This window comes from Cygnus olor, chromosome 3, assembly GCF_009769625.2.
Source record: "Cygnus olor isolate bCygOlo1 chromosome 3, bCygOlo1.pri.v2, whole genome shotgun sequence".
NCBI lineage: Eukaryota > Metazoa > Chordata > Aves > Anseriformes > Anatidae > Cygnus > Cygnus olor.
Genome location: NC_049171.1, coordinates 32755169 through 32779861, shown reverse-complemented (window position 1 = coordinate 32779861; position 24693 = coordinate 32755169). Strand labels below are relative to the sequence as shown.

The 24693-nt window shown below is 39.4% G+C and overlaps 1 protein-coding gene and 1 long non-coding RNA gene across 4 annotated transcripts in view; one reads left to right on the top strand and one right to left on the bottom strand.

Moving 5' to 3' along the window:
• The window catches only part of LOC121068296, an 8047-nt gene extending 5622 nt beyond the window's left edge, over nucleotides 1-2425 (bottom strand). Inside the window, exon 1 of the long non-coding RNA XR_005818783.1 lies at nucleotides 2342-2425. This is a non-coding gene — a long non-coding RNA (uncharacterized LOC121068296). The remainder of the gene's footprint in view (nucleotides 1-2341) is intronic.
• On the top strand, nucleotides 1823-24693 carry SLC17A5 (solute carrier family 17 member 5). 3 transcript variants are annotated; one of them, XM_040553390.1, is made up of 11 exons: nucleotides 1823-1998; nucleotides 4994-5190; nucleotides 6415-6648; nucleotides 7155-7242; nucleotides 9713-9799; nucleotides 11018-11136; nucleotides 12024-12182; nucleotides 14639-14771; nucleotides 16426-16573; nucleotides 21415-21505; nucleotides 22985-24693. In XM_040553390.1, exons 1-11 carry the CDS (start codon nucleotides 1935-1937, stop codon nucleotides 23120-23122), a joined length of 1458 nt encoding a protein of 485 aa, XP_040409324.1. In that variant the 5' UTR covers nucleotides 1823-1934; the 3' UTR covers nucleotides 23123-24693. The 3 variants fall into 3 exon arrangements, with proteins under 3 accessions (XP_040409324.1, XP_040409326.1, XP_040409325.1); XM_040553392.1 differs by lacking the exon at nucleotides 1823-1998 and adding an exon at nucleotides 2224-2348; XM_040553391.1 differs by lacking the exon at nucleotides 1823-1998 and adding an exon at nucleotides 2481-2633.

Genomic DNA, 24693 nt, shown 5'->3' with positions numbered 1-24693 from the left:
CACAAATCCTTCACATCAGGGCTGCATCACAAGTGTGATGCAGGCCGTGGCAGAGCAGAACGCAAGCAACAAGCAGCATTGCCCGGTAGGCTGGGCACAAGCAAACCACACGTTTATGTACAGGTGTCCATAAAGTCATCCTCCAGGGAATAAGGAGTGATGCACTTACCTGCTGTGACAAAGGGCAGTGCTCCTCACACACTCCCAAATCGGTATCTATGGGTGTCATTTTTTGACTGTGTGGCTGCAGCCTTGCAGTCAAGCCGCTCGTGGCGCAGTGTTGTGAAAGCGAGGAAGATTCACCAGTGAGTCAGCAAGACCTGAGAAGGAGGCAGCAGGGCAGAGAAATCCACGTTCCTTGCTACTGCAGGGTTTTTTGGTATTATCTCGTACCAAGGGTGCAGGTAGATTTAAGATACACCTTGCCTTGGTGAAAAGAAATAAGTAAGAGAGGTAAAAAAGAGGAAGCTTAAAAAAAGCTTTGTTGATTGTTCCAGACCCTGAAGTCCTGTGTTTGCCCTCTGTTATGATGCGGGGAGTCTAGAAAGAGCTTGGGGTTCAACTTGTAGATGGAAACCATCAGCGCCATGACCCCACGATGCAGCACGGCACTTGTGGCCTGCAGCCCCTCAGACGTCCTTCCGCCTGTGCTGAGTGTCAGCGTGCTGGTGGTACACATGGAAAGACCAGGAAGGGTGTCTGCAGCACATGTGAAACACCACAGAGCCTTCAAGTACCGTAAAATAAATCTTCACTTTTCATAAAGTGTTGCAAAATATGACCAGTGTTTTGTCAGAATAAAGTTGTTGGGTTTTCCTTCTGTAACTGGGGTTATAAAAGCAACTTCTAAGCAAGGTTGACTCACATATGACAGACACTCTTAAGCTAAACCCCAGAACTGAAACAGAAATTCTGGTTTTCTTCACGTTTGCATAGATGCGATACTGTACGACCAGCACACAGCCACAGCCATTCAATTGACAGTTACAAGTTCAGTGCGTCTACCTAGTGCAGATACAGCTGAATACACTGCCAGGAATCTTGTACATTATTCCATTTCCCACCGTGCAAAATGTTCCAGGCAGCTATTTACCCATCTCTGCGCTGACACAGGCATCCAGCACAGCCAAAGGCTTTAGCGGGCAGCCGCCAGGACCGTCCAAGTGACTCAGCACTCGGCTCCGGCACGGGCACGGGTGAGCAGAGGTGGTGTGCGATGGAGCAGGCTGTAAAACTGCGAAACTCTTGTTAGCTTTCACTGATGTAGGCCAAAGAGGTCGGAAACCAGTGTTTCAGAGGGAGAAAGCTTTATTGCGTGTGCTGTGTAATTTAGAGGGGGAAAGCTTTATTGTGTATGCTGTATAATTCAGAGGGGAAGAGCTTTATTATGTATGCTGTGGTGCTTATTCACTTTATTATGTGTGCTGTGATGCTTATTCATGTATTTATATTGCTGTGTTTCCAGGCTTCCCCCTCTAGGAACTCTGCAGATGAACAGCGCCTGCTCTCCAGACACTACATATTATTATTTTAATGCCCTTCAGGCCGAGGAGCGCTTTGCGGTTACGGAGAAACCATCCCGAACCTCAGGCCTGCCCTAGTTTGGAACCGATCTCCAGGGCCCACACCCGTCCGGGCGCTGCAGGCGGGCACAATCCTCCGCCTCAGCGCCCCGTTTTCCCCAAGGTGGGCTCCGCAGCGACCCCCTCGGCCAGCCTCGAGGGCGGCAGGGAAGGAGGGGCGGCCGGCGCTGCCCTCACCCAAGATGGCCGCTGAGGGCCGGCGCCCGGATGGGCGGAGCGGGGCGGAGCGGAGCGGAGCGGGGCCGGCTGCGGGGCGGCTCTGGGGCGGCTGCGGGGCTCCCGGCCGCTGCTCCCGGCCTTTCCGCGGTGGCGGCCGGCGGCCTGGCGCTGGGCGCGCTGCAGGGCGGCGCGATGGAGCCCGACGAGGGGGAGGACCGCACGCCGCTGCTGAAGGAGCCCCGGCTCGACGGAGCGGGTGAGGGGAGCGGGCGGCGGCGGCGACTGAGCCCAGCCCGGGCTGCGGGGCCCGGCAGGGGGCGGGCCGGGCCGCGGCGCCTCCCCGGCGTCGTGTCGCCATGGAGCCGGGCAGGGCTTGGGGTGGCTGGTTCGGCGGGTGGGGAGAGGAAGGGGTGCGGAGGAAAGGCTGGGGATGGTTACGGGGTGGTTGGGGGTCGGGGCTCGGGGCTCGGCGGCCGAGCCGAGCCGTGCGGGGTGTTTTTAGATTCGTGTCCTAGGAGAAAGTGTGAAGGTGACAGCGAGGCTGTGAGGTCCTGCAGCGTGCCCCACAAAATAACCTGCTTACCGAACAGATCCCTTACCGAACAGGTGACTGCAGCTGGTAACAAAACGACATAAAAGCTCCAGGGTCAGATTATAGAGCAATGCGCTGCCAGCCTTGTACAATGTGTCGCGCTGCAGCTGAGGTAGCGCACCTCACCCACAGGGAGAAACACAGCACAGAGCAACTTCCTTTAACTGCCGTGCAGCTCGCGGTGCAGACCTGTTTCCTTTAGTTGCAATTTAAGGCTCTCGTTCAGTTATATCTTCTTTTAAGCATGGTCCTGAAGTCAGAATTATCTCTAGATGTAGCACCCGTGGCTACCGGTCAAGGTAAGATCTTCAGCGTCATGGTTAGCTGCCTTAAGCTTTAGGGGGGACAGCAGTGTCTCTTTGCCAGTGAATGTGGTGGTGTCCTAAAGAGGTGTGTAACCGAAAAAAGTCTGGAATCTTCTTGAACTTTCTGTCACCTTGACCTAATATTCTCAGGTGCTGCAAACACACAGTAGGAAGACATTAAAAAAAAAGTCATTAGTGGTCTTAAGTTCTTACACATCACCTTTGTGGAGCTTGCTCTCCAGGTGAGGTGTGTACCAGTACAAGCCTTCCAGAGGCAGAAAAATGGACATTGCAGTTAATCTGCCTTTCCAAGGAAAGGTTATATCATAAGTGCCATCTCAAGTCTTCTATTATTATTGTTTAACCCCAGCAAATATAGGAACAACAATGGAAAGGTTAAATAGCTTTACTTGCAATTATATTCATTGCTTTAATTTAAATGACTATACATTCTCTATTGAAGGGAAATTGCTTTTCAAACAACAGCAAAGGGCAGTGAAGCTACTTGACTTGTTTTTCTGCAGGAAGCACTTCCTGCTCTTGGCGCCTGTTGTTTTGAAAGCAAGCAATAAAGTCTTGGCTATATGTCATTTTAAAATGACATAAAAGCCAAGACAAATGAGAGCAGCAAAGTCTCCTTTATGTCATTTCAAAAACAGGTACGCCTTTTTCAAATGCTGCCAAAGCAAGACTTGCCATTACTGTAGGTCTGGAAGACGTTTTACGTATTTGCATAGTAGCCTCTCTTGTTACTCATTTACTAAAGAAGCATAGCAAATACTGCCTCACTGTCATTTTAACAATTTGTTCAGCCTTAGTGAACTTCAGATAAGTTTATCAGGGACAGAGACCTCCAAAAAAAAAGGCAAAGTTCTACAACTTTCATGAAGACTGCAGTCTCAGAAAGGCTCAGTTGGTGCCCCTAAAACTAAGGGATCACATAGGCTCATTACAGGTTTCTAGAAGGTTTCTGGGAAGAGGAGAGTCTTGAGATATCTTGTCCCCAGGGAATGCTTTTTGCTTCTTACTGCAGATCAGAGAATCCAGTCAAGAGGCATACTGCAGCTGCAGATTGGGCTCCAGTCAATCCTGCTGTTCATAGATCTACTTGTTCTATTCAGAATTTAAATGCTGAATAGTCAGAGAAGCAATTGCTGCAGACTGAGGTAGTATCTGCAGCTGCTGATTGCCAATCCTCCCTCAGTTTCAGATGTCCAAGTTATAAAATTTTCTGTTATCACCGCAGCTTCCTCACGAGGGGAAACTCCACCCTGGAAGTGTTTGTACATTCAGCGGATTCTTCATGTCATTTCTCAACAGTTTGACATTTCTGCTTTGGTAGCTGTAGGCATCCCCGGTTTGAAAAGAGTATCTGCAGAGCTGTAATCTGTATTTTGTATATAGCCTCCCAGCTGAAATACATCTCAACTCTGATCCAAATCTCCTGGCACTGATCAATGATCTCTGCCAAATACTGCAGTGTATTACTGTCGGAGGAAATTTATAACTCTGTTACAGTGCGAAGTCTGATATTTGGGTGTAAACAGCTGACAGTTGGTTTAATGCTGAATCTAAGACCCATTTTCCTTTGACAACCTCATTATATAGTGACTGCAAAAAGAGCAGAAGAAATTGGACAACTGCGAAACTGCTACAGTTCTACAGTGCCTTGACAGTTTTTGCCGTTCCTTTTTATGCTAGTTTTTTTTTTTTTAGGCAGCTATTAACAAATGTGTATTGGTTTATAAACAAACGTACAGAAGGAAAACTTGTCCTAGAAAACAGCCTCACTGGCTGTTCTTTAATGCTACTTTAAGAGTTTCAGTCCATCTTGAACCATTTTCAGGTACATAAAAGGCTTCCTGATGGCTTCCATTTCTTTTATTTTTATTTTTATTTTTATTTTTACTTTTATTTTTATTTTTACTTTTATTTTTATTTTTACTTTTATTTTTATTTTTATTTTTATTTTTATTTTTATTTTTTAGCATGAAGTTTCAGGTTGAATAATTATTACTTTATGTTCAAGAGGACTTCCGAATGCTTCTGCATCCATTTCCACAGACCACACACCACACTTCCACTGCAGCCCCTGCACTTGTGTGCACAGCTACTGGTAGTCAAAACCAGAAGTACCTTTGTTTCACACATCAGTAGAAAAATGTGCATTATTTTTCCACCCTGGTCTCTACCCATATTGAGTACACTCTTTAAGACTGCAATAAGTAACTTTTCCTTGTTATTTTTTCTTACCCATAAATTTCTGAGATTATAGTAAAAACTGCTTGTCACTTGGTTTTTTTTTTTGGTTGGGTTGTGTTAAAACAAAAACTTGTTATTTATTCTCCTTTCAGTCCCTGCCTGCTGCTCAGCTCGCTACAATCTAGCACTGCTGGCCTTTTTTGGGTTTTTCCTTCTGTACGCATTACGGGTGAACCTAAGCGTTGCTCTGGTGGATATGGTGGAACCTAACACAAGCTTAGCAAAGAATACAACTTCCAACGTGTGTCCGGAGCATTCCTCCACCATAAATACTCCTCGCAACACAACGGTGAGGTCTCAAACATACCGTTCTGAAACATGGCATGTAAAATTGTTTTTAATAAAGTCTGTGATTGATGAGTCATGCCTAGATGGCAAGAGAACTGGCTGCTCGTTACCAGATGGCCTTTACAGTGCTGCTCTTTTTAAAGCAATTCTGAAAAATAATAGCTTTAAATGGCTAGCTGATTTAGAAGTGCTGTGCTCAGGGTAAGGCTTTTTTTTTTTTTTGTAATGTACATCTGTTGTGCTGTTCTTTACAAATTAGCTGGTCTGACCTGATAGATTATTATGACTCACTGTTTCATATGCCTGTGATCAACTGTTACTGTTACATCTGCGTCAGAGCTCACATCACTATCTACGTTTGCTTGTTTTTGTACAGTCCTGAGAGTGTGAAATTTCATTTTAAGTTAACTAACATGCAATATTTTTCTCCTTGCTTCTTTGTTCGCTTTCCCTGATCACGATTCTTGTCTTTATATCCTTCACCTCCTCACTTTCTGTGCAGTAATCCTTAAAATCACATTTCTTAACTATGAAAAGTTGTCTTTAAAAAAGGCTTTGTGAATTTGGACATACATAATCTCACTTTATAACCAAGGTTTATTACTGAGCCCTCTTGCCCTCTTCCTGACTTCGTTTTGTTTGTTTGGAGGTCATTTATTATTTATCATGAGCAAATTACCATTGCGCGCTGTACGGGAAGAAGATTCTCCCTCATCACTTCTGTGAAATAAATGCTGCTCATTTAGGTGCTCATAAATAGGACTTTTGGAAGTGTTCCCAAATTTTAAAATCACTTCCTTGGGCAACCATTTATGGCCTCTTGCTGACTTCTTTTATTGCTTCCTTATCTCAGTCATCTTTGCTTTATTGCTTTTCTGCTAAACTCATCTTCCTCTGCCAAGCTTGTCCTGTTCTTCCGTCTATCCTTGCAAGTCCTGTCCTTGGTTGTTCTTTATATTACATTTAAGCATCTGCATCTCCTTGTTTGCTTTTCTCTCTGTAAGTTTTCTGCATGAAAAGCCATTTTCCAGAGTGCGGCAGAATGCCCACGTCGTGATGCAGAAGTGGGATTCACACATCTTGTGTAGATGAAGACCCTACGAAAGGCCATGAAAGATTTGCAATTTAGGCATGAAGGACTAATTAATCAAATTCATATAAAATATGGTCAGAGAAACTGCTGTCTTGAACTTACTGCATTTTGGGTTTTGTTCTTTCTTTTTAGGGGAAAAAGTATTCTTGGGATGCTGATACGCAGGGATGGATCCTTGGTTCTTTTTTCTATGGGTATATCATTACACAGATTCCAGGCGGATATCTTGCAAGCAAAATCGGTGGGAAGCTCTTGTTGGGGTTTGGTGTCTTTGGTACGTCGGCATTCACCTTGCTCACTCCCTTAGCTGCGGATTTGGGAGTTGGCTACCTCATAGCTGTCCGAGCCTTGGAAGGACTGGGAGAGGTAATCCTTTTTCTCTATGTAACTTGAAAATACATCCAAATAACTTATTGATAAATTGTAGTGATTAGACCCTGTGGCTGTTGGTATGCTGGAGTAGTATACAGATTGTTTACTTTTGGGTAGCGTAATTTTACTTTTTTGAATAATTAACAAATTTTCCCTATTTTTTAGCCTAAGCTTTTTTAAAAAGAAAAAGGATAATTCTAGTTTTGTCTCAAGTGTCTTTACAAATCAAACGTTTCTCATTTGTCAGAACCCAGGAGTTCAAAACAGTATCGTTTGTATTCTTGCAGCCTTTCCAATATATGCAGATTCAAAAGCAGGTGAAATTAATTTTGCCACTTTACTGTCACACCTTGCATGCTTATTTTTAAGTGGTTTCTTGCTAAGCAAGAAGCTAACGGATTTTACTACTGCTTTTTAATGAAATATTCCTTTGAAACATGCAAACTTGAAACAAGTTTTAAAATTGTTACTTTTCAGCAGAATGGAATTTTGTGTTCTAGGGTGTTACCTTCCCAGCTATGCATTCAATGTGGTCTTCTTGGGCTCCTCCACTGGAACGCAGCAAGCTCCTCAGTATTTCATATGCAGGTGAGAAGTTCCCACGCTGGTAACAGGATTATACATTTTTACTGCAGTAACAGGGAGGATTGACTTAAATCAAAGGGATTTATGTTATCAGTTTTAATCAGCATTTAATCTGGAAAGCATAACGTTGAATTAAATCTTGCTTTGCATTCATTATCTTCATTTTTTCATGGCTTTTTTAGCCTCCAGAAAAGGTACTGATCTGCAGTGAAGTATGAACTTCAAGCTGTGGTATCAGGTGGTACAAAGAGTTATTGTGAAGTTGATTAAAATAGAAGATACTGCAAATAAATGAAATACAACAGCAGAAATAAAATGGGTCAGAATCACAGGATTATTATTATTTTTTAAAAAAGATTGTTTTGGAGGAACTTGAGGAAGAAAATATCTGAGGTCCCAGGTATTGCTGCAAGAGCAGCTTGTCAGAGATCAGTACTCTCTGACAATATTCTTTTAGATACTCCATGTGTGGAGGGTGTAATGTTTAATACAAAATGTACTTATTTGAATATATTTGATGTTACGTGGGATTTTTTGATTTACAGAGTGGGACAAAATGCACTGAAAGCATAATACAGTCGTAAGTTACGCTTAGCAAAGTATAGCAGTCGCAATATCCAGTTCAATTGCAATACCAACGTGATTCCCATTATCTGTCTCTGTGATGTCTCTACTGTCACGATGTTGGGTGTCTATTTGCTGGGAAGGAATGTGTGGGTTCAAGCCAGCTCGAGCCTGTTGCCCTTTTCAAAATTATTTTGTTGGTTGCTCGGTTTCTATACTCTGTGTTGAGCTGTGTCACATATTAACTCCCCCAATGGTGGTCTAGCTAACTAAGGGGGATATTCACATGATTTTAGTGAGCTCAGGGGGAAACATTTACACCATCAGTTGATCCACTCAATTGATAAGAGCTGTTTGCCTAAAGCAAAGGCTACCCCTGCAGTCCCCTTTGTGTTGAGATAGCCAGCTTTCTTTACAATGGCTCTGGTCAGTCACACCCTGCATTATTCCCTGAGCATGGTGGACAGTCACAGGGCTATATCATGTAAGCAGTGACTGCAGTTTCTAGCGAGTCCAGTAGCTCACTTGTGCCAACAGGAATGAAGCCTTAGACCTTTCTTCTTCCTATTTCCACACTTCCCTCCTAGTCAAGTGTCTCATTCCTTCCTGTGTGCTATTTCAGACACTCATCAGACCCTTCCATGACCCACTTTAACCCACCTAATGCATCAGATGGTCTTTTTTTTTTTAAAATATCTATTTTCTGCCATATTAGTGAGTTAAATCTGCTTAAAAAGAAGCCTGCGCTTGAGAGCCAGCATACAAAAGTAGAGTACAGAGCTGGGATTGACACTTACTGCTTTTAGCAGTTAGGAGCTTCTAAATTGACCCTTTGTGAAGCCATGTGCTAAAGTATAGGTGAGAAGAGGCTGTGACCTTGAACAGCAGGCATGGATGGATAAGGCATCTTGTGTAAACTTAGCAAACTGTTTCCCTTTTCCTCACATTTTCATGGTTGGCAGTCATGTGGTCTGTGGCTTAGAAAGTCATGATCCTGTTGACTTTCTAAGTGAACACATGACTGAGTTACATGCAGTTATTTTGATTTGTATTTAACATAAAGTATGTGGTTTTGTTGTTTTGTGGTTGAAGCTTTCTGCCTCAAATAAAAGTTGTTTCCATAAAGGAGGAATCTGGGTAGCCAGCGTATCAATAAAACCTAATGTCTTCTGAGTTGAGGTTAGGTTTGGAAAAGCGATTGTATAATTAACATTATGAGACAAGGTTTGATATTTATCACCAGTTGAAGGCTCCTAAGTATGTAAATAATATGGGTGCTACCTGCCACCCTTTTCAAAATGTATCTTGAATTATAATTCAAGTATAGTTCGTTCCTGCTTTTGGCTTGTACCTGAACTGGAATCTGCTGATCTTTCCCTTGTACTTTGCCTGACCCTACACGCTGTCAAATTCAGGGACTGTGCAGTTAGAACCTGCTGGCTGTAATGATGCCTTCTGGCTTTTGTGTCTAGCATTTCTGTTTCAGTGCAGCTAGTGGGAGTTATGGGCAATGCAAATTGGTTATAGAAAATCAGAACATTATTCCCCCCCTCCCCTCCCCGGGTCGTTGATTGTACTGTGGTCAGCTCCCTCAGAAAGGTCAGTTGACTAAGTTGTATTGTTTTGAATGTATTGCAGCTGCTATGTTTTTGGAGATGAATGTGCCAAGAATGCTATCTCATTGCCTTCTGCTTGTTAGTTTGGCTGTTTAGGACCTTGTGACTCCCATTTCCTTGCAGGTGCCAAAGCAGTTTATTGTGCCTATGTTTCTTTCAGAAAACACCACCCTCTGGTGGTGGTGACGAATCTTAGCTGCATGGTTTCTTACAAGAAAACAAAATAAAATACCTGTGAAATGCTACGTAAATTAAAGGGTCTAGAGATAATTTATTTATTTATTTTCTGGTAGGTGCACAGCTGGGAACTGTAGTCTCTCTGCCACTGTCTGGTTTAATTTGTTACTATATGAACTGGGTTTACGTGTTTTACATATTTGGTAAGTTTTTTCTTTTTTTAATTATTATTCCGTATATACAATCCATATACTTTTTGAAAGCTATGGTATATTGTTTTAGTATGTCTTATATGAAACTTTTAAGTTTTAAAAACATGTTTGACATGTAGGGCTGTCTTTTTTTTTTCCTTCCTGGGAAATTAGAGGTATTTAAAGCTAAAAAAATTTCTTTGCTTCCAATGAGCAAAGATGTCTCAGAGCTGGACAAAAGTTGGCACGAGTCAAATGTTCTCAGCTCTCCCATCACTCGGAAATAACTAGCTGGAATTTCTTATTTGAAGTGTGAAATTCAGTTAATAACTTTAATCCCAGGAGCAAACTTCTACTGTGAGTGAAAGAACGTCTGAAAAGATACTGCTGTTTTAAGTGGAAACTCTGTGAAAATTTCTCTAGCAGTCACAGGAACCCTGAAGGAATGCCCCAAATGCAAGGCGTAGCATGTTCTCTGTGAGTTATGTTCTAGAAGAAGTTCAAACATAAAATATTTGCTCATAGGATGTCATAGGTCTAGCGTGATTTATATAGGTTTGTTTACGTTTCAAAGCTGTTTCATGCCCTGCACAGGGAAAAGAGAACCAGAATAAAAGACAAGGCTTACACTTTCCTCAGCAGAATCACCTCCAGTTTTTGTATAATTAAAAATGTTCAAAACAGAACTAGACAAAATAAATGACAATGTTTAAGTGAAATTAAAATACAGATAATTTGAACCAATTTTTGGAAAGCTAGTTTTTTCAGATGACTGTTCTGGTGCCTTAGCTTAAAAGGGAAGATAAAGACTGGCATATTCATTAAGCTATATGTAGTGATTTTCTGTATGCGTGTGTGTATGCAAAGTGGTTCTTTTGTGATTAAATTCCTCTGTGTGAGCTGTATCATTTATGGCTGTTCCACGTGACTGATAAAAGTACAATATGGATGTGTGTGTGTGGCTTTCTTGCTGTATGAGGCACTTCCAGGAGGGAGGAAAGGGAGAGGGGGGGGAACTTCCTGCTTAGTCATCTTTATTACTTATAAGTGGGTATTGTTCCCTTTGAGGAGCTAATGTTTTTAAGTAGATAAAAGGGTTTTTTCCAAATACCCTAATGTAATTTTAATGAATGTTATATTTCTAACTGAGTCATCCAAGAGCATTATTCACTCAATGTAATTGCTCCTATTTTTATTTCTGCCTCTTCACCCATCTTTTCCCAACAATAGGTGCACTTGGCGTCTTATGGTTCTTCTTCTGGATGTGGCTGGTTAGTGACACGCCAGAAACTCACAAGAGCATTTCACATGCTGAAAGGGAATATATACTTGCTTCTCTAAAAGATCAGGTACAGCAGTTTGGTATAGTCATGTGTGCTTATGTAAGAGCCTAAATCTCAACTATTGTTGCTAGCATAATGCTATCTTGATAAATGTCTATTTATTGTCTATTATTTATAAATTTGTCTAGAAAAAAGTCCGTAATTTGAGATAAAGGCAGAACTTGTCAAAAAAAAAATACAGTGCAGTTGTATAAATGAGAAAATTGGTAATTAAACAAAGCATTTGTAGTAATGCTTTTTGTCACAGATGTTGTGGTGCTTTTTAATAAAAAGCTCAGGTCTATCACGTGTCATTAAACTAAACATTGACCTGGATCATGTCTTTAAAATTCATAAAACAACATTTCCTACATGTATCTTCTACAGGAAGAAAGAGAGAGATTACTGCTTGCAGAGAAAATGTTTTGGAAATGCTAATGAGCCAGTTCCTAAAGTATGCATAAGAGTTTATTCCTATGACTGGGGATACGTGTTTTTATGCTGTGAAGCTGGCTGAGAGATCAAAGCTAATATCTAGGATTGAGTAGGAAAGATTTAGCTAAATGCATGAAGAGTGACTTTAATATTTAATCATTCAGGGTGAAAGCAGGAGGCAACAAATCTCGATAAGGGAAAGCTTTTTTTTTTTTATTATTGTGATTATAAAGTGTAATAGTTGGTTTACAATACTAAACAACAGAGCAGTAACATACATTAGTATACCTTTAGTGAGAACTGAACACAGTAATTTCGGTTTTGCTGGTGAATTCTTCTATTGACATACTCACGTCATGCCTTTCCGAATGAATGATCGCTAGATTTGGGTAGGATTGTAACACCTGTAGTAACTGTTCATCTTGATGTCCTGATTATTCTTTCAATTTTTTTTTTTTCCTCTGCCTCCTGCTTGCTAGCTTTCTACACAGAAATCTGTTCCCTGGAGGCCTATGCTGGAGTCCCTTCCACTCTGGGCTATCGTTGTGGCACACTTCTCTTATAACTGGACTTTCTATACACTTCTCACACTCTTGCCCACATACATGAAGGAGATCCTGCGGTTTGATGCACAGGAGGTGAGATGAATAATTCAGAACACAGTGACTATATTCTTAAAGAAATGGAGTAACAGAGATCTGACATGATATTTAGAATGGAGACATCTGTTTAAGAAACTTGGAATGTAAATTAATAGCTGGGAAATGGTGAAATAATTCCACATAATTAAGCAGATATGTCTACAATGTTGTGTGCATTGTCCTTTCAACTGGATTTCAGGATTTATTTGATATTTAGCTTAACAATAGCTTTTCAGCTCATTTTTTTCTGGTTGAAGATATGTGTTGCCCATTTCTAACTACTCTTATTTAAAATGATAAACATAAAAAATAACTATAAAAAATATTTCTCAGTTACATGACTTACATGACTGCCTCAAATTTAATAGTGTCTTTTATGGCTTCAGAAATACTATCTACTTCTTTTTTGCTCACTCATAAAGGAGAAAATTTTCTTTTAACTGAAAATTAAGGGCATCATTGGATAAGTAACATTTTAAGTATTTTAAGGAAGAAAAAAACATGCTTCAGTCTGATTGGTTACACTTCCAAATTGTGGAATTCCTCATTTCCTCAGTGAGTAGCAGAGGTGCAATACCTTATTTTGACAATAGGATGAAACAAAATCATAGACTTAAAGTCCAGAGATAGTGCTTTTCAAGGATTTTATTTTTTTTTTAATGAAATGGTTTATCAGATAAAAATTAAAGGGTTGAAAACATTTATATGGCAGTTAGTTGACTCTCCTTTTTTTTCTTTCTTTAATGGAAAAACTTCAGCGATAGTGTCTCCAGTATAAGCTGGTACTTCTCTGATAAAAAGGTCCTCAGTTAGAGATTTCAAGAAGCTTAGCAGAGTCTTTTCCTGGCTTAACACCTGAGACTGGTTTAGAGCAAAATGGAGATGCGCCCATGCAAGAAGGATGCGATGCCAGCAATCTTGTAAGGAAAAGATGAGGAATCTGTGTTAGAAGAGAAGGTCGCAGTCAAGCATACTACAAAAAATGGCTGGAAAAAATGGCTGAAGTTGCTCTTTAGGTTCCTTCTTATGGCTCCCTAGGGAACACCTGAGTAAGCATCTATGAAAGGCATATGTTACTCAATGCATGTATGTTGTAAGACTCCGTTGCCAACAGGTTCTGCAGTGGTTTCCTGTGTCTAAGGGTTATGTTTCTTCTTTTTGGAGTGACTCCATTAGTGCTGACTATTGTGACACATCAAAGAAAACAGAATTTAAAAAAAAAAGCATAATAATGTCAGACTAGCTTTTTTTTGCCACAAATTTAGTTGTAAATTCCATTAGTGTGCAAAATATTGTGCAGTAGCAACTGCGTAGTCCACCAGTTTCCATTCTATAATTAAGGGATCAGTTAAAAATTAATGCTGTGTCTTCGGACAGTGCTTCACAGTTACAATAACAAAACAAACAAACCTTTTATCTTCTATTTTTTCAGAATTTTAGTTGATATTTTTGAAAGCTGAGCATTGGAACCCAGCAGGCAACAGCTTTGAATGCGGATAGAGTAAATTTCAGATGGAGATGCATTTGTAGTGTTGTGTGAAATTAAATGTCCTAGGGAAGCTTTTACCTCTTCTTTGCCAAATATACATTTTATAATAGTGCATAAATGTTACAGTATTTCTATCCAGTGGCTATCCAGATACCTCTTTTTAACCTCACTTTAGGTCAAATTATAGTTCAATTATCAATAGTTAGTTTTAATAGCGTGGAAGGGCTGAAAACTGATGCTGCTCAGTAGAACTTGTTTCCCTCATCAGAAAAAAAGCAAGCATAATCAGGCAGAAGTCATTAAACAGCTCTTGTTTAAAGAAACGGAAGTTAGCAGGTGACATCGGTGTAAGTAACGTCAAGTCCTGAGTAATAGCTTTGCTTTGGGATCATAGGATGTCCAGACAGAATCTGATGAAAGTCTTAATTCTGTATCTTCTCTGATTACAGCCATCATCAGGTATGTCAGTGGATAGTTGTGGGATAACATAACATTGCAGAGTTGTAGCAGTACAGAATCCTGAGATCACAGATTCCACAACAGCTTTCAAAATCCTGAACAATACTTAGAGCTTCCACTTACCTTAGTAACTCATTGATTTGAAACTGGTGTTTCTGGATACTTGCAAAATTGGGTTAATGACCACAAGATACCTTCTTTGCATAGTTTCCTTTTTTCTGACCAGTTGCTTATTTAAGCCTTTGAGTTTTTCAGCTGGCTGCGTTGGTAGTTATGGCTCAAGTCATGCAATGAAGAGTTTACACATCAGTAACTTGAAAATGCTTTGCCTTTTCTGTCCCTAGGTTTCTCTCATGGTAAAACCAACAATAGTTATGTGGAAGATGTTCTTGACACTCCTGACTCAAACTCTGTTTTTGCTCCAAGACAAGTGATTTTTCAGCACATTGAACTGTCATTTCAGTGTTTTAACTGTGGTTTTGTTCTTTTTTAATCTCCTTAACAGAATGGTTTTTTATCTGCTCTACCTTATTTTGGCTGCTGGTTATGTATAATTCTGTCTGGGCAAATTGCTGATTATTTACGGGAAAAACAGAAGTTGTCCACTGTTTGTGTTCGCAAATGTTTTACACTAATAGGTAAGTGCAAGTACTGTCTCTCGGAACATACCATGGGGCAAGTCTGGGGAAGAATTAAAGCTTTGGGAGACACTTGTGACAATCTGTTGTGAGATGAGGCAGGGTTCTGCATGGCTTGAGAGGAGCCACTCTTCAACAGTATTAATTGTGTCCACTTCGTTAATTGGAAGTAGAACTAAAACAAGCAGGGTGTTTTTTCATTCTGCATTGGAATCCCCACTTCTAAAATTGGGGAATGTACTACTTTTGTTTCCTGCTGAGAATCGTTGAACAAGTGCTATGCTGCTGCACTTAATGTTTGTCATTAAGAAGGCAAGAGAGAATTCATCTTGGTGAATTTTCATGAAATTTCGTGCAATATAATTTCAGTATTGCAATATACTAAGCACTATAGCAGTATAGTAAAAGGTAATATATCTGCAGCGTTTGCATTCCTCAGCTTTGTGTAGGAATATCTTTTTTCCTTTTTTCTGTCCTGGTATATTCCAGCATTGACACATTGACAACATTCCTTGGAAAGAGCTTTAACAAGTATTAAACTTTTGAAGACTCTTCTAGACCACAGGTTGAAATGGAGCTTGTAGACCTGATTATTTCTGGAAAAGATTGTACCTGGCTTCTGTTGGTCCATAGAACTTATGATTTATTGTTTCTGTCAGTACTTAATTATTTCAAATATCATGTTTCTTTGCCCTTTTAAGGTTTAGGTAATGTCAGCTGGAGCCAAAGTGAGAATACAAAAGAGGTGTAAACTGTCCCTTGAATTGAAGTAGTAATTAAATTCCAAATGAGAACAACTTTTTGTCTACACGTTCACATGTATTGTCCCTAGCCGCTACCAAGCTGTTTAGATGCTTGTTATTTTAGCGAACTGGCCTCGTACATCAAACATAGCCATTTTTGCTAATAGCTTATAAATACTGTTTATTTCACTTTACTTCAATGGAATTATGAATGGAAGAGACAGGTGGAATATTCAGTGAGTGCATTCTTTGGTTTTTCAGAAGAAAGATTAATTGTAAAAGATGCTTGACAAAATTAAAGGAGTTAGACTAGAATAAATAATAAGTAAAGACTGAGATGAATTAAAGATGGAGGTGTGTATTCAAGTGGGCAGGACAATGATGAAATTTACTACGCTGCTTAGAAACACTGCCTGCAGCCTCTGAAGTTTTTAGAGTTGTCTTGTGAGGGTGAGCAAGAAAAAAAAAGCAACATAAATACTGTATCTCTTCTAAATGACTAAAAAGAGATCTGCAGAAGTCAGTGTTGGCTCCTGAAACCTGGAGATTTAAGTGGGAATAACTTCTTTACAGTGCATTGTTCACCTATTGGTCTCAGTGCAGCGTCTGTTACTTGTATAATCATAAATAAAATGAACTTGTGAAGTCATTTTCAGTGGTACCATTGGCTTTCAGGTGAAGCCTGTTCTTTTCAGCTAGAGTAGGATTTTTCTAGTCTGTCCAACCTTTCCTGAGACAGCCACAGGTTTGCAAAACATCTGCTCTTCCTTGCTGGCCCACTGTAACGCACATAGTGAAGTGCTGGATTCTGTACACTAGATGGTGTTGGAGGTTGTATGTATACATATCTCAGAGCCTCTTAATGTCTCTCTGGTTAAAAGTCCCCTGATTCTAAAATTTCTGTTTTGAAGGAATGATTGGACCTGCAGTGTTCTTAGTAGCAGCTGGATTCATAGGATGCAACTACGCGCTGGCTGTTGCATTTGTGACCATATCAACAACACTAGGAGGATTTTGTACGTCTGGTTACAGCATCAACCATCTGGACATAGCACCTTCGTAAGTATTGCTGAAGCAATTGTTAATGTATGACCACTTCTATTGTATTCCTGGAGTGCCTGGGAGCTTTAGCTGTTGTATTGGCCATGGTGCTGTACAGACCTGGAATGTAAACAATGACAATGACTCAGGTTTACAGTTTTAAACACTATTTGCAAAAAGTGCAAGTTTGGTGGAGAATATGATATGAACAATAATTTAGCTCGGTAATTCAGGCTTTTTTTTTTTGTTTGAAAAACATATTCTATATACTAGTATCAAAATTATATTTGGAGTAGAAGACCTGTTATCACTAGATGATAAATCTTGCATATGATTAGTCCAAACTACTCTTAAATGACTTTTAAAAATAGAAAGTTAGACTACAGTTTGTATTTTCTTCCATGTTACAAATTCAGAATCTGACAGATCCATCAATTTCCTGAGAAGCATGGATACACATAGATTCTTTTGAACCTTTAAATAAGCATGCATTCTTTGCGCTGGTAAAAGTCAAGTACTTCGCTCAGTTGTTAATTTACCTATTTGCAGTAGCACTTATATATGAGCAGGGTCAAATGACTTTATGACCAAAGAAAAGAGTGCTTATATACTAACGTGTAAGATGAAAAGAGTTTATCTGTGAGTGGAGAGGAAAAAATGCTTTGTAGAGATGTTACCTAGGAAAAAATCCTTAATATCTGGGCAAAACTGAAGGTGGTATCCAGGCTTTGGTGATTGAAAGGATGGTGGTCAGGTCTACAATGATGAACAAGATTTGACTTAAGAGAAGGATATGAAGTAGTGGGACTCAAGTTAAGCTTGACAAATTAGATTAGGTAGCAAGCAAGACAGAAGACACCAGTGTCTAACTATAAACAGCGTATACTCTGAACTGAACATGAAAGTAAGAAGAATAGCATCTGTGATGCGCTTTGTTTAATATCAAGTAGAATTATGAATGTAGAAGGTCTAGTTAAAGCTCTGCACCTGGAGGATTATGGGGCCATTATGCAACTTCTTTTTCACGCTTACCTTTGCAGAGCTGCAGAAGTTGCTTTTCTAAAAATGTAAACCATTGGCTAAGAGCTACTTACTTTATGTCTGCGTGTTTAAAAACGCGAAACACAAGCATTAACATCAAGAGACATCACTTCTGTAAACTCATTAATGGCAGAACTTGGATGCACAGTTTTGATTTGCCTCCTCGTCACTGTGCATCGCAAATTAGTCTTTGCGGCTAGAGAGGGAGACTGGCTTCCATTCCTAAGCCCTCTACCTGATAGCTGTAGTAGTTGGAGAGCATGTAATGGCTGAGGCAGGGCGTTACAGGAGAAAATAAGGGTCACATTTAAGGTAGCTGAACACTGCTCTCGGGAATTCATTCCTTTCATTGCTCTGTCAGAGTTTACATGTGGTAAGTCAGCTGGATCAGGCTCTTGTGTCTGTGAGGACTGTTTTCATACGCTATAACTTCAAGAAGCGCCCATCCCTCTTCATAACCAAAGAATTCTTAAGAGAGCAGGTTCCTGAAGTGTAATATGTAATGGGGGTCTGCAGCAGCTTGAGCCCAATCTTAAACATATCAGTTGGGAAGCTAATGTTGGATCCAGTGACATTAATTGAGGCCTCGCTGATTTATTACTTGTTTTCTGGGTATGTCTCTTCAAGTTCTGAAGTCTAGTTTGCAAAAATGGAAGTACTGAGTGTTAACCAAAGTCAGTGGGAGCTGTGCTTTGAACATAATGTTCATAAATGTTCTTAAAGTGGGATCCTGAGGATCTCAAGTCAGTCGTTCAGTAGGTGCATACATTCTTGGCCCGTGTTTTCAGTCCCGGTCTGTAGGATGGCTATCACATTGTGACATCCATCTCTCACGAGTGTTGTGAAAATAAACTAGTTTTACGAAGAACTCTACTGGAAAGCCTTTGGGATGATTTAGATGTTGAAAAATGCAACAAGAAAAAATCATGACATGGTGTGCAGATCAGCAGACATAGTTAGATCCACCACGTGGAGTGCTGCAGTATCCCTCGACTTCAACTCTGTTCTTTCTGTCCTTGACAGTCATGTTTATTCCTTTTGTGTTTAAACCAGGCAGGTTTTTCAGCCCTTCTTTCCTCTCAGATAGTCCAAAGGGAGCAGACTGGTTACGAGTCTAGGAGAGACTGGTGTCTCACTCATAGTTCAGGAACTTGGACCTGATGTGGGCAATAGCAATGAATGTCTGCATTTGCAGTAAAGCTTTACTGGACAGGAGGAACACAGTCAGGGTAGAGGCTGTTTTACTGAAATCAGTGAATCTCTATTCAACACATGCATGCTGTAATTCAAGGAAAACATGTCTAAATGGAGACAGAGAAGAAAAAGAGCATCTCCTTGTAACAAAGGTCATAGGGGAAAAAAGAAGTCTTCAAATACAGAAATACCAGGAAGTTTAAGATGAAAGGAAAAAGAAGTCCTTTTTCCCCCTACTTAACTTTTTGCAGATGTCTGAACTTTCTTGGCTGAAATGGCCATGGCAGACATTCACAATTTAAGGGATAAACTTTGCATAACTGTAAAAATCTCAAAACAAGTTCTGCATGAAAGCGTGGAGGAGACCTCTGTTAAGAGTTTGCCTTCTTGATTTATTTATTTTTCCTGAAAACATGTTAGAATAACCAGAAGTGATTCAAAGCAATTTCAAAACGCACTTATGTCTCTATTTGCATTGGTTAAAAGTAAGCTGACTAGAATAGCAAAGGGTCCATTGTTGCTACTAAAACTTGCATTATACCAAAGAAATAATGATTACATTCTCAGGAAAAAAACATGAATGAAAATACTGATGCTGGAAGAAAAACAGTATTTGCTCTGTGTGTTTGGTTTCTAACACACATTTATTAGGCCATCAGTGCATTGAGTTGCTGGAGGAGGGAAAGGGGGCATTGTTCTTGTGGGGAAAAATGTTTTCTGTTCTAGTTGTCTAAACCTACATCAATACATTGCCATGTTTATAATTTTTATTATCTCTGTCACCATGAGCCCTTATAGTATTCCACATAATGAACACCTCACATCTTTTTTTATTTTTTTAATCAATTTTTTTACAACTTAACCACTCTTCAAGACAATTTGTATTTGCTTATCCCCACTATGCCATGAGAATTTGACCAATAACTTACTATTAGTCTTGCTCTGTAGATGTGTCTCTTTCTTTCCCATTTCATATGGGAGTTTCCGCTGCGCTGAGGGAGTGGCATAGCAGTTATCTGCATCAAACAGCAAGTGCTATCAAGAATGCAACCCATGTCAGGAACAGCAGGCAGAAACAGAGGCATTTAGCCAGTAATTAATGGCCAAAGATCTATGTGACCAGAAATTATTAAACTGTGTTTAAAGTCTGTATTAGCAATATTGTAGTGCTTAAGCATGTTGAAGACAAAATGCATTTGGTTCTACTTGAGGGCTTTAAATGGAAAGGCTTTTGAAGGAAGTTTTTATACTTTCACATCAGTTTTATAAAGGCATATTAATTCTTAAACACTCTAATGGAGAAACATGTTACATGCTTGTTCTTGTAAGAAATAAGAATCATTCTAATTACAGCAGTGGAGCTCAATCTGAAATACATTGCCATGCTCTAAACTCACATGTATTGTTGACTTTAAAGAAAAATCAGCTAATAGGCTAGACAATTGACTCTTGTCAGGGAAAAAAAAAAAACAAAACACGTTTTCTGATGTTATTGGACTGGGTACACATCATAACCTTTTATAACAATGTATGGTTGAATTCTCATGTTTTGGTAAATAAAATGTCAAAGCTATGTCCCACTCTTTAGAGATGAAATTATATTTCTGCTATGTGGTCATTTGGTCATCATTAAATCAATGAGGACACCATTTCACTCTGTTAAACAGCCCAGACCAGTAACTGGGAGATATCCCAATTTTCCAGTAGTAACTACAACTGATACTAGTATTTCATATGATTCCTCAGCCAGCAAACCCCCCTTGAAGATCTGAACCACAGGGATCTATACTCTGGCGGTTGGAAGGTCGAGCTCAGACATAAAATGTCTAGCTCTTCTTTCCTTTGAGTCTCTCTCACAAGTCTGTGCTTGTGCTACAGTTTCAAACGTGATTTTTTGGTATTGCAACACTTCTGTGAGATGTCTAATTGCACAGAGAAGAAGTGCTGAGACTCAGCTATTAAGCAAGTTACCAGTTTTTCCCAGCGAGTTTTTATGGCCGCTGGTGCATATGCATGCGCGTGCGTGATAAAGCAATGTGTGCATGGGGCAGGAAGCCTCGGAACAGAGCTGCAAGAATGGCAACCTGTAAAACGGGTTGAGGCAGACCCATTTCCCATTGGCCTTGACCCACAGAAAGCTGAAGGGAAGAACTGCTGCAGAGCTCTGCAAACTCCTTTGGAGTATCACTGTCTAGTATAGTGGAAATATCCATCCAGATTAGTGGTAATTTGCCTTTTTGGCAATGACACCTGCACTGTCATACTCCTTGTTGTCTTTCCACTTCGAGGCATGCAATGTTTCTTTTTTAACTTTTTCAATGGATCCATTCCAGACAGTTTGGTTGTGGCTTAGCAAAGGGGATGTGGTTTTGGATTATGGATTCTAAGCAAAGCCATGAGTAATTTAACTTAAATTCTGTAACTGGCCTCTAGAGAGTGATGGCATATGGAATGAATCGCCAACGAGGTGTTACTAGAATAATAAGCTATTCCCACCTGAATATTTGTGTTTTAATTTGTCTGTGTGATCAAGATGAGGCCTGTGTGATCTGATTAGGCAAAATTGTTTCCGTGACTGATAAACAGGATAAGTTAATAAGCCTTGATAATAATTTCTCTTACAGGTATGCTGGGATTCTTCTTGGGATCACAAATTCTTTTGCTACTATCCCAGGAATGGTGGGGCCAGTTATTGCCAAGAGCCTTACTCATAATGTAAGTCCATTTACTTTTTTTTTCAGTTACTATATTTTTATCTCCATTGAATGTCAATTCTGTCTTCTGAAGTCTGCAGTCTTTAAACAGAATTTGGAATATACATGCAAGTTGTACTGTTCTGTTGCTGTGAACAGCTTAATTCCTAACCTTGATCAGAAAAATAAAGATACAGCCAAAGACCTGTGTGGGGCTTTAAAATTTAGTGATTCAGCCCTTATATTCTCTTGGAATAAAATGTACATTTGTATGACGTGTTAGGATTCATAGTAGTTTAAAACCAACCAGACAAGACAGTTGTGGTATTATTGTAGCAAAGTAAGACAAGCTCTTACTTGTTTTCTAAAATTGGTCTCATATGAGGTTCTGAGCTCTAAGGTCAGCATTTATCAGATGAACCAGAAACTAGATTCAAATGTGCAGTTTTTATAATGCGCCCCTTTGTATGGACATTGCATGATCCGGATGTTCCAAGCAGTGTTATTCTTGCACCTAAATTGGACAGTGTTGGATCTGATCTCCAAGATGGCTTAGTCAGACAAAGGGTGATTTGAAGCAGAAAAAGGGAGAGAGAAGTTGATTACTTTTTTAAAATAAACAATATGAATTATTCTAAAATGATTTAAGAAAAGAAGGTGTGCAGAGTAAGTTCATTGATGCAACAGAACTTTTGGAATTGGTAATCACTCCAATCATTTCCTTAAAAATAATAAAAATACGAGTTAATGCATGAATCCAAATAAATTAGGTTCTTCCAAACTCTTAACAAGTGGTGTAGATTTTTTAATATTATTATTTTGGTAGGTTGGGGTTTATGGGGGATGGATTGGTTTTGTTTTTTTCCCCTCATCCTAATTCCTGGTAGTTTGTTCTTATAGTAAGGTCGTTTACAGGTTTGGTACAGTACACATCTGTAATTTAAAAATAAAAAAAAAAATAAAAAATGTCTTTAAGACATCTATATGCATTTCTTCTTTATTAAAAAGAACAGATGCAGTTCTGTGCTACCTGGTTTGGGTATAACTAACATATGTCTAAAAAACTTACAGTACTAGAAGAGAAGCATTGTAGTCATTAAGAAAAACTTACTGCTTAGCTTAGAGGACTCCAGCTCTTGGATGATCTGACCAGAAAGCAAGGTAGAGTTTCTCCTTATGGTAATGTTCTCGGTGAGTTTGCATAGCCTTCACGCAAAGGTGGCTTTAGGTACAAAGGCTGCACATCTCAGATGATAAACTGATCCAGATAGTCCTATCAGAATTAGACTATATAAGTTGTATTGTTAAACTGCAGTTGACTAAAATGATAATTTGTTCTTTTATGTTTGTAATGCTTTTATGTTGCTATGAAGTCAAGATGCATGGCATTTAAATAGGCATGTGCCACAGCATCTGCTTTAAAAATACTTTTTTTTCTTGAGTGTGGAGCTGTAAATTGACTGCATCTTTTCTTTTTTTCTTTTTTTCCCCCATTTGACAGAACACTGTGGGAGAATGGCAGACAGTTTTCTATATTGCTGCTTCCATTAATCTATTTGGAGCAATTTTCTTTGCATTATTTGCAAGTGGAGAAGTTCAGGACTGGGCAGTCAGTGGTTATCACTTGCATCGAAACTGAAGGAGACATTGAAAATACCAAAGCTGTGCTGAATCCCAATGTGCTAGAATTATGTGACCAGAAAAGTGCCTTCCCTACTGATGCCTAGGAACCTTCAGAGCCTTTCAGTTAAAATATTTTATCTGTGTATCTTTTGTACTGAAAATCATTTGACATTATGTGTGTGCTATTTCCTAACAAGAAACTACTTGGATTAAATAGAATAGATTCATGCTAGAACTTGATATCAAATATATGATCAGAGACAGCGTTTTAAATCAGTGTGCTAGGATCCATTTCCTTCCAGTTTTTAATTAATATTTTCTGAATTAATGTGTAGGCAGATGTTTGCTGATACTGAAATGAGAGGAAAAAGCAAAGTGATTATGTAGCACTGTGAGGAGGAATGGCATGCAAAGAATTGTACACAAAAAAAGCGGTGTTTTGATTTCCATGATGAGATTGATAGTTTTTCACTGTTTAAAAAGCTAAAAGATTTCTAGTTTTCTACAATCTTTTATAAAGCTTTTATTTTGTCAGTGTTTTAATTGATGTCTAAGAAACGCACACTTGATTTTACTCTATTTTACGCACAAGTTTTCAAATAGAAACATTCCCTGTTTCAAGAATACAGCTTCACAATTGATACAAAGCAATGAGGAAGTGAAATACGCAGTTGTGACTGACAGAATAAGCCACGTGTTACTGTTCTCTGTAGTGCAAGTTTTCTTAAATAGGCCTTATTTTTATTCAGCTGTGCAAAGAAGAAGCAGTGCAACTCTGGTTTAAATCTAGGCAGCGTACAAGAATGAACTAGAAATAGAGTATCTGCATGTTTACGTGAAAATAACTTTCAATTTGGCGGTTCGTTTTTGTCTGTTAAAATCAACGCAGTGGAATTATTTCCTCTTTCACATAGATATATTTGTCAGCTTGTCAGTGTAAATGCAGTAAAATAAGGCCATTGTAGGGAATAAATGAGGAAAATCAGTTCTCCAGTAGCCTTGTTAGTCAGATAAAAGTAGAATAAAAAGAACTAGTGCAATATCCTGATGCTATTAATCTCCCATCAGCATAGAATTTGACACTCAAGAGCATCCTTTGCACGACAGGCAATTAAATGCCACACACTAAGATTAAATTAAGTGTATGAAAACAGTGGCCTAGTTAAGAACAAATGGCTGAGTAATCTTGTAGTCACAAAGCAAAGCAAAATTCCTGTGCCAAAGATTCCTGGATTGGAGCAATTAGGTAAAAAAATAAATAAAAAATAAAAATCACTGGGCTCTGGGTTTTTCATTTACCACCAATGCAAAAGAAAAGCCCAGTACTAACACTGCTCCAGTGGAGCCTACCTTCCTTCATTTCTAGGAAATGGCATCTGCCTCCTCTTTTTAGCTTTAGCCGTTTGGTTTTGACCTTCCTTGAAGTGTCATGTTCTCTGATGGTGGAACTGTGTTTAAATCTGTGTTTGTCTGCAGCATTTCCACAATAAACAATGTGAAGTTCAGATGGAAACAGTAGTTCAGTGAGAGTATGTTAAGGCTATATTGTATCTTTATTGTTTCCACAATAAATGGAACGAGTATTTA

What these genes read in the sequence shown, in the direction of transcription:
- SLC17A5 (XM_040553390.1), top strand. Translation starts at nt 1,935, where the DNA reads ATGGAGCCCGACGAGGGGGAGGACCGCACGCCGCTGCTGAAGGAGCCC. An exon ending in TTGCTTCTCTAAAAGATCAG is followed by an intron (nt 11,137 to 12,023) that starts GTACAGCAGTTT and finishes CCTGCTTGCTAG; the next exon opens with CTTTCTACACAGAAATCTGT. An exon ending in CAAATGTTTTACACTAATAG is followed by an intron (nt 14,772 to 16,425) that starts GTAAGTGCAAGT and finishes TCTGTTTTGAAG; the next exon opens with GAATGATTGGACCTGCAGTG.